Source organism: Buceros rhinoceros, unplaced genomic scaffold, assembly GCF_000710305.1.
Source record: "Buceros rhinoceros silvestris isolate BGI_N320 unplaced genomic scaffold, ASM71030v1 scaffold42657, whole genome shotgun sequence".
In the NCBI taxonomy this organism is placed as follows: Eukaryota; Metazoa; Chordata; class Aves; order Bucerotiformes; family Bucerotidae; genus Buceros; species Buceros rhinoceros.
The window spans coordinates 3,080-12,491 of record NW_010422359.1 but is presented as its reverse complement, the minus strand read 5'-3'; the positions used below and the strand labels follow the sequence as shown (position 1 = coordinate 12,491).

The following is a 9,412-nucleotide window of genomic DNA, read 5'->3' as shown; positions in this document are numbered from 1 at the left end:
TTGGAGCCCTGGTCGCGCTGACAGTCACTCGAGTGGCCGGTTCAGCTCTGCGCGGTTGGGTTGGTTGTGAGGTGACCGCACCATCTTCTGTTAGAGGTTAACCCTGCGGGAGGTGGTGTCGTACCCCTGTGGATCAAGTCCTGAGTGCGTTCGGGTTGTGGCAGCCCCTGTGACCTCCCAGTGGTAGTTTGAAATGCTGGTTTATTGACCCAGACGGGGCTGGTGTTGGCTCCAGGCACCTTCTCTCCCGAGCACGTGAGTTGGGAGCTGAGCCTTCCTTTGGCTGTTGGGAGGGGATAAGGGTTTTGGTTTTACTTTCAGAATGACACTGTTGCAGGAGCCGGGGCAGTGACATGCGGGAAGCAGGTGGTTGTGCTCTCAGCAGCCTGTTGGTACTATCAAGCTGTAGCCTGAGCTGTTGCACACAGCAATTTCCAGGCCGGTGTGTGCTCTTCAGGAGTGACACTTCATCCTGTGGGACCTAATCCCTCCCTTTAAGAAGGGTATTTTGGGTTGTCGCCGAGAAGTTCCTTTATGTCTGGACTGTTCTGTGACTGTATATTGAGCTGGAGTCTGTGTTGTTACGGTGTGAGAGGTTGATACTTCAGGCCTTAAGATACGGAAGACTTGATTTTTAGCTTGTCTTACTGTGCTTCGATTGGACTTGGTTTAGTTCAGTTGCAGGCAGGAAGTTGTGGCTCTCTGGCTCTCAGGTTGTCCTGCCCCTGCCTGCAGGCTCGGAGCTTTAACTGGACCTTGGCAGAAGAGCTGAGCAGCAAAACAAGCAGTTTCATGGTGAAGAGTGTGGGGGTCTTGTTTATCGAAAGTGTGTCTGAAGTTCTCCCCATATCCAACTTCTTATTCCCAGAGTGGCCAGCTGTGTTCTGGGGGGCAGGATGTGGAACGGAGCGGGAAGCGTCGTTCAGCCAAGAGCAGGATCCGTCCAAGTACCCCAGGATTTGTGGGTTTTTGTTTGGAAAGTCTTGTGATGTGCATCACCAAGGTTTTCCGTGCATCACCAAGGTTTTCCGTGCATCACCAAGGTTTTCCGTGCATCACCAAGGTTTTCCGTGCATCACCAAGGTTTTCCGTGCATCCTGTTCTTCTAAGGTGCTGAATGAGAAGTTTCGTTCCTTCCAGCGCTCGCTGACCCCAGACGAGTTCACGGTGCGCTCAGCCACGCTCTTGCTTTCCCTTGCAGATGGATTTGATGCCGTTTATCAACAAAGCCGGCTGTGAGTGTCTGAACGAGAGCGACGAGCACGGGTTCGATAACTGTTTACGCAAAGACTCGACCTACTTGGAATCGGACTGTGACGAGCAGGTACGGTGGAGGGTTTAGGTGAGGTACTTCCAGGTACGGTCTGCTCTGCAAGCCTGCTTTTAAGGGCTCGTCTGCTCTCTGTTGTTCTGGTGGGGTGAGTTGGGGTGGGAGGTAGAGGCAGGGTGTCGGTAAAATGAGCATGCAGAGCTCGGGGAGGCATTTCCAGTGTCACATCCCTGTATGTACGGAAGGAATTCCGACCAGGACAGCATTTGCTGACACTTTAGAGTGACCAACTGGTGCAGTGTCGTGAGGTAACTACTGAATTTTATTTCAACGCTTAGACCGACCTCTGGTTAATTGTTGTGCCGGCTTTGTTTTTCAGGATGTAGGAAACAGCGTTTAACAGCACCTCTCTTTTCTCCACAGCTGCTTATTACTGTCGCTTTCAGTCAACCTGTCAAGCTTTATTCTATGAAACTTCAGGGGCCAGATAACGGTGAGTGAAGCGTCTGTTTAATCATGTATTTGAAACCAGAGCTGCGACCGCTTTTAGCTGACTTCTCTTAAAAACGACACTGCTGGCCCTGGGACCTTTCTGCCTTCTGAGGATCCTCCAGCATGGTTGTTGTAAATGAATTACACGAAAACCAAATGAGAGAATTTGTTGCTGAGCTCGTGCGTGGGTGTTTGGTGTGATGCAAAAGTAAGTATTTACCGTGGTTCAATGTGCCGCACAGAGGAATTTAGATTTAATTCCAGAATTCATGGGAGAGCTCCTGAAAGGTGTAGCTTACTTTTCCTGGTAACTCAGTTTACATTAGAAAATTATGTCAGATGTCCCAGAAAATCGAGTCTGTTTAGATTTTTGTTGGATTTTTGGTGGTGGAATTCCATCTCTGACACATAAGACGAGTAGCGCAGCTTTGGATGCCCGCCAGTGCGCGGGGTGGTGGGGTAGGATAAGATACCAGAACTGCGGGAGCTGGCGCTGCCCTCGGTGGCGTCTAGAGGCTGTGATACGCGTGGGCTCCTAGGGCAGCTGAACAGTGGAACACCACTGCTGTCTTTGAACACAGGGCAGGGTCCAAAGTACGTAAAGATCTTCATCAACCTTCCGCGATCCATGGATTTTGAAGAAGCAGAGCGAAGCGAACCCACTCAAGCCCTGGAGCTGACGCCAGATGATATTAAAGAAGATGGTATTGTCCAGCTTCGCTATGTAAAATTTCAGAATGTTAACAGTGTAACTGTAAGTAAAGCTGCTGTTCCCAGCTCTGCGCGGGCCGAATGACACCTCCCCAGGCTTTTAAAGCGCCCCGCGCGTTTGGTTTCGGCGTGGGTGTCCCTAGACCCTCTCTGCCCACTGCTCGCTGTGTTGAGGCTAAAAGCATTGCAGGAATTTAAAGTGAGACAGGGCTACGTGCACATGCGTCTCTTCTAACCGGGTCTGAGCCGTCAGGGTCGCTGTTAGTGTGCTGTTAACACAGCCTGCGGCTTGACCAACCTTCGGGTTGCTCATCTGACGAGGGTCTTGTCTTCAGATGAAGAGCTGGAGACGAGGAGTCCAGTTCCGCAGGAATCTGCCCACAGAAACGGCCGAGTCCTCTGCGCAGCACGCGGAGGGCTCGCCACGTCTTTCAGCTTAGTACCAGCTCTCTGTGAGGGGTCTTCATCCCATCACCTTTGTCTTTTAGAGAGCTCTCTACCCTAAATAACTCCTCTTTGAGTCTGTTACCGCTCTGGAGTTACCTTTGTGACCAGCTTTATCCTCCCCTAGACGAAATGGAGATTGGTCACAGAGGCTTATGTCCTCCAGCGCTGCGCTGACATGTATTTGTTCGTTAATACAACCCCGTGTCAGCCTTAGGACGGTGGGCAAACACTAGATGAGCGATCAGGGGATGAAGTAGATGTTCTGCCTGTGTGGGCACTGCCACAGTGCTCCCCTGCTTCCCCAGCTAAACCTGGAGTCCCCGTGTCAGACTTCCTGAAAGCGAGGTGGCCAGTCACCTTGTCCACACCCGGCTTCTCGGTGCAGGTCACAGAGCTCTCGTGTGGTCCTGCAGATAAAACCCTTCCGTTGGTTCCTAATGACACAGTGTCCTGCTTTTCTGCCCTGTGTGAATGAAAACGCTTCCTGACACGTCCGGGGCAGCATTGGCACGTTCACCCTTCCCTGATGAGTGTCTCTGCCAGGCTGGATAGGTTTAGCTCGCCTGGGTTATTAGTTCTGTAACTCAGCATATCTAATGCTGGTTTTTTCCTGCTTGTTGGGTGCTTCTCTCCATTGCTGCTGCCTCCGGGGCATTTGTGTTTCTCTGCACTCCTTGAACTCTGCATGTCTATTGCTCCTGGGGTGGAATCTCTGAGCACAGCACAGCGCACCTCTGTTCGACGGCAGTCAGGCTGTGACGGGCTCTTTTGCTTCCTTCTGTGGGCAGAGTACTTTCTGCAGCACTTACCCCTCGCTCTCCCTACACCTCCTTTGTGTAGGAGTTTACGCGCCCTTCTGAGCACAGGGCAGCTGCTGGGAACGGGGAACGGCTGCGCTGGTGCAGCTCCTGCTTCTCCACTGTGTCACAAAAAGATTTCCAAGGGTCGGGCAAGTGCGTGGAGCCGTGTTCCCCTCCAGCTCTGGGTGGCTTCACAGGGTGTCACAGATGCAGAATTCATGCTGTAAAGCACGTAATCCCGCAAGCTGTATTCGTGACCTGCACGTGAACAGTCTGCGGGGTCTCTGCAAACACGGTTAAACGGTGTTTACCTTCATTTGGGTCAGATTCCAGCGACTGGTGAACTGTGACTCCTTAGATCCTGTTTTTCCTGGCTGAAGTGGTCTGGGGCAGAGGTGGAATCTGGGGAAATCCAGGCTGTGTGGGTTTTTTTACAGACTACCAGGAAAATAGTAGCGCTCTATATAATTGTTATTTAAACTGAGACGACAGGAGCTTCTCCAAAGGCTACCGAGGCTTTGATAAGCGGCGAAAGGGTGGATTTGGTTAGTTCAGACATCGCGGGCGGCTGACGTGTGTATTAATGCAGGGATGGACAGTTCACCGTAACTCCTGTGTTTGGTTTTTCTCTGTAGTTGTTCGTCCAGTCCAATCACGGAGATGAAGAGACCACAAGAATTACATACTTCACGTTCATTGGGACTCCAGTCCAAGCAACAAATATGAACGACTTCAAGCGAGTGAGTCCTCTTTCTTAAACACACTTTTGAATGTTTTAAACCTGCTCAGAAAAGGGTTGACGGGGCAAATACACTTGGGTGTTACTACAGTTCCGCCACTTAAGGTAGTTTTGGCATCCAAGAGAAAACGCGTAGCTTTATCTCGCAGGTCTGTGGTCTTGCCTACATGTTTTTGTTCATCAGCTCCGTAAAAACAACCAATAAGAATGTGTGTAGGAAAACACAGGGCCCTATGGGCAGCGTAGGTTTTGAAACAGCCGTGAGATTTACGCTTGGTGGTGAAACTTGCTTTCTGGTGGTGCTCAGGAAGTAGAGAAGCATGTACCAGTGAGACACCTGTGGTTGACCTGACTTCTGCTTTGAAGGATTTTATTCACCAGGCAGCACTGGATAAGCTTTGAGATCTGCAAACGATTTGGTCACAAGGTGTCTGTCATATCAGACATCTGCTTTTTCAAGAGGAAATGAGCCTTGTTTCAGCCTGACGTCAGTCGTACTAGTGCTGAACCACAGGGCACTCTCACGTCTTGATTCCTTTGTTTCGAGAATGTGAAATGGGTTTGAAAGGATTGAAACTTGAAAGCTACTGGCGACTTAAGTCTTTTAAAAATAAACTGCTTTAAACTGTAGCCTTTGCAGCAGGGCAGACACTGCTGTAACACCTGCCTGCAAACTACCCTGTGGGTGACCGGTAACATCGGGAGCACTTCAACCTGTTTTACAAATAACCTGCAGCGTCAGCGGGTGGAAAGCACTAACGCTCTCCCACACGTCATGCACGTGGAATTCCTAACGTCAAAACTCGATCTTAGCTTCCTCACGTAGAACTTAATACCTTTGCAGGTGATGGTGAAGTGAAATAGGAGTGAGTTTAACAGGTTGTGCTGCCTTTCAACGAAACTTGGAGACGTTGTAGTTGCTGTTCTAATGTACTAAAACGAACTGGATCTCGGTTTGAGACCTTCCTGACGCAGCACTTCCCGTTCTCCCCGCACTAGAAACACGTTAACCGGTTTACAGTCCGCTTACATCTTTTGGTTTGTGCGGCTTTTTTGGTGGTACTGATGGTGTTCGGGCATCCCCTGCAACTCCTGTTGTCACCTCGTGGATGTGCAGTCCGTCATGTGAGGGGCTGCGGCTCTGACCCAGCCTTTCATCTGTTCAGTCCCCTCTGATCTCCGTAGATTGGTTTTGCTTTCGAAAGCACCGAGAGTTTAACATCAGCCACTGCAGAGGAGTGGCCTGGCACCACCCAGGAGCGGGGCTTTGTGCCCGTGCAGGGGAGGGGGCCAAACCCGCGGAGTGCGTGCACCAGCCAGTGCCACGGCATCAGTGTTGTGCTGGTCACGGCGGGTGTGGAGGAGCTGCTCGGGAGCAGGCGCTGCTGGGTTAGGAAGCAGCTAACCCTGTCTCAGCGCAGACACGTGCCGACGCTCTCTGTAACGCTCCTGACCGGGTAGTTTTGATCTTTGGCTGTTAAAACATTTCCTCGTCACACACGGGAGCTGGAGTCTGGCAGAGCTGCAGCACTTTGGGGAGTTGTAACTGTTGTTTCCTCTCTTCCAGTGACCCTCTCAGCTATGAAACCTTAATGTAGTGCTGGGCATTAATTATACTGAGGTTTGTAGATCAACTGGGAAACCTGATTGTTCTTCTCCTCTCCTTGAGTAGTCACCCACACTACTCCTCACTGCGATCATCTGCCTCGTCTCGGTCTGTCCCTGCTGCTCCCAGTTCCCTTCTGATGATGGTAGAAATAGGTGATTAATGAGGTGGGGAAATGCTTTGCTCCCTGAGTTTGAGAAGAGTTTGTAAGAAGCTGTTAAATATTTCGCTTGAAGGACTTAAGTGGATGTTACTGTGACCCCAGTCACGTGTTTGTCACTGATCCCATCACTGCTCAGCTTCAAAGAAAAAAAGAAAACCGATGTGTTGATTTGAAATATGTCTGCGAGGGACCAGGCTAGTGTGTTGTGCTTCCCAGCTGGGAAGGGCGGGTCTGAAGACATGCTCCCAGTTACCGCAGCTGGCGGTCAAGGTGCATAACCACAGCTCCCGTGTCCTTCAGACAGCTGAGGAGAGCTTGCCTTTGCTCGTGTGGTGCTCAGACACCCAGCGGGCTGGGAGCAGAGTCATGGTTTGCTCCATGAGGAGGCAGTTCCCAGTACTTGTGCCATCACCTAGAAAGCTGGAGTTCATCCACCCCAAAAAATGACAGGAGTGCCGAGCAGCTGGAGGTGGCCCCGTCCTTCACCAGAGACTCCAGTTAGTTTGGCCATACGTAGAATCACGGAACAGCCCAGGTTGGAAGGGACCTCAGAGGCTCACCTGGTCCCGCCTCGCGTGGGACAGGGAGCCGAGATGTGGTTGTCTGGCACCCTGTCAGCACCTTGTCCAGCCCCATCTTGAAAGCTGCAGCGACGGGGACCCTGCCGCATCCCTGCAGAGCTTGTTCCTGTGACGGGCTGCTCTCGCTGTAAAACATCCCTTTCGTTTTGTTGCATGTAGTTGGTATTGCTGGATTGACTAAAGGTACAAAAGCTGCTTTCAAGCTTGTTTTAGTGTGTTGTTCAAGGAGCAGGACACACACAACTGGATTTCTATCCTCTGGGGAGGAGGGAAGTCTTTGGAGTGATAGAAAAGAGGGACAGAAGCATTTCTTGGCCACCCAGGGTCTGACCTCAGGCCTCGGTGTTGCTGCACTCTGCTGTAGCAGTCTGTGCTTGGGCTGTAGACTTCATTTGAGGTCTGCTTCCAGCACACAAAGCTGTTCCTTGGTGGGATGCCTCTGGGCAGGCAGCCGGAAGGGTAGAAAAGGCGCCAGGTCGAGGGTTTTTCACTGCTGATCGATAGCTGAGTGTTAGGCAGGTTCCTGGGAGCCTTGGAGTGAACTTGTGAACAGCTTTAGGAAGAGCCTGCAGCCGACGCTGTCCAGTGTGGTAGTGTTTATTTCTGCTGTTGAGGAATAAAACATCTGCTGCTCAGGGCTGAGCTGGGGCCTAGCTGAACAGCGGCAGGTCGAGGGCTGTTTCTGTCCCCTCTGCTGAAGGCTTGCTTTCCTCCCAGAGCTGCTGCTTTGCACCGTGTGCTGCTGCTTTTGTGTTCTTGTCATGGTTGGTTCGTTTTTCAGCTTAGCTTGCTCTTGCTAAAGAACTAAAAAGGCAGAAGGAATTAACACGTAGCACTAAGGTGGAAGTGGCCTTCACTCGCTGCTCCTCCCTTGCTCCCTCTGCCTGTCTAGCATCTCTTTCACCCCTTCCACAATCTCAGCACTGATGCAAGAGCTGCCTCCTCTGCACCTCCTGCCACCAGGAAAAGCCTTCTCTACCTTCTGACTCATCAGCTCATCCTTCCCCTCCACTCCCCGTTCCAAATCTTACCTTCGACACTTCTCTTTACCTTTTGGTCCTACCAGATTTCTGTCCCACCATTACTGTGAACACTGTGCTGTCCTTGTACAAATTATTTCTGGACTCGTTTTCCAGCCCATACTGAATTTTGTAAAGCTGTTGAGATGCAGCTTGTGAAATGCTCTACCAAGACTTGACTTTTTAATACCTTGGTGTTCCTCTTTGTTGTGACCCATCAGCAAGTAGTAAGCAAGCACAACCCTTTACGGTCCCTCCAGGGGCACTGGGCACGTGCTCAGGGGAGACACTGGCAGGATGTGGTGAGTGTGTGTACATCCATGGCCTGATTAAGGCTCTCCAAGAGCATCCTCCTGATGTTACTTGCTCAACCGCTTTATACATACCTTTAACACAAACAAACCAACCCAGTTCCGCTCCAGAGAGCGCAGCCATAAAGTGTCTCCAGTCCAGCAGTGAGCGTGGAGTCAGCGGTGGCTTTGTCACTGTCGGGCTCTGGGCTGCTGCTTGGGAAAAAGCTCAACAGTAGAAGAAAAGGCTGCTCCAGGACGGTCATCTCTGGGGCGGGAATGAAGGGCTGTAACCCCCACCGCAGGAGGACTAGATGGTGGCTGGGAAGGAAAGGAAAGGCGAAGGGAAGGAAAACGGAGCTTCTGAGGAGAGAATCGTGTCCCGTGCTTGGTTGCAGTGTAAATAAGCCTGTTCCCTTTTGGGAGGGTGGGGTGGGATGGGCAGAAATGGGCGTCTTGAACCTGTGATGACAAGCTGTCCGTGTCGGTGTGATTGATTTTCGCAGATAATACACATGGGCGTGTTGTCCCTTTCCGCCTCCGACTGGTATCAGTGGTGTTCAGTGACATCCGCACTTGCTAACACCTAATCTGTAATCTTTTAACTGCGGAGTTTCTTTCCTTCTTTTTTCTTGTCTTAATTTTTTCTTCTTAATCTGTGTGTGAACACAGTTTGGTGCTTTGAAAACACCCAGAGAATAAATACTGCTTCTTGGCAACTTTAACCTTCTTTTTTTTTAACTTGATTAATTGGATCTTAATGCAAATGATTGGGCTTCTGATTCTTTTTTTTCTTCTTCTTTCCTTATGTTGTCAAATTGGGATTTTCCTGCCCTTCAGCTTAGATTGAATTTGCAGCTTAGTGAAATACTCCTGGTCAAGGGTTCCTTGGAGGTGAAAATGGTCTTTAGAAGTATTTCTCATCAACTGCTTTGTGATGGCGGTAACTCAGCTGGCCAAGAGCAGCTGCAGAGTGAAAAACTCTCCCTCTTGAAGTTAGACAAGAAATGAGAACGGGGCAGGGTTGGGAGGAGTAGAGCAGTGGGTCCCTGAGACTCCCCGAGGTCGGGGCTGGGGGTGTGCCGGGTTTGGTGCTGTTTGATTTCAGCATTACCATGAGCAGGGAAGTGCCACGCTCCGCTAGCGTCATCTTCAAATCGCCGTTCAGGTGGACTCCGGCTGCTCCCCGCCAGAGCTGAGCGCGCTGTGTTCAGTGATCTTGAGGAAGGGGACCAGACCCCCTTCCGCAGGGCGCTGCCGCTGCCTGCAGGCTCTCAGTGCATTCGAGGGGGCG

The 9,412-nt window shown here is 51.0% G+C and overlaps 1 protein-coding gene across 1 annotated transcript in view; it reads left to right on the top strand.

Annotated features, from left to right (window-relative positions):
• TXNL1 (thioredoxin-like 1) overlaps window positions 1-9,412 on the top strand; it is a gene marked incomplete at its 5' end in the record, with an annotated part of 12,758 nt that overhangs the window by 2,408 nt on the left and 938 nt on the right. The window contains 4 exons of the mRNA XM_010140006.1: window positions 1,202-1,324; window positions 1,694-1,763; window positions 2,344-2,516; window positions 4,356-4,460. Of these exons, the coding sequence (XP_010138308.1) occupies window positions 1,202-1,324; window positions 1,694-1,763; window positions 2,344-2,516; window positions 4,356-4,460 (471 nt within the window). The remainder of the gene's footprint in view (window positions 1-1,201; window positions 1,325-1,693; window positions 1,764-2,343; window positions 2,517-4,355; window positions 4,461-9,412) is intronic.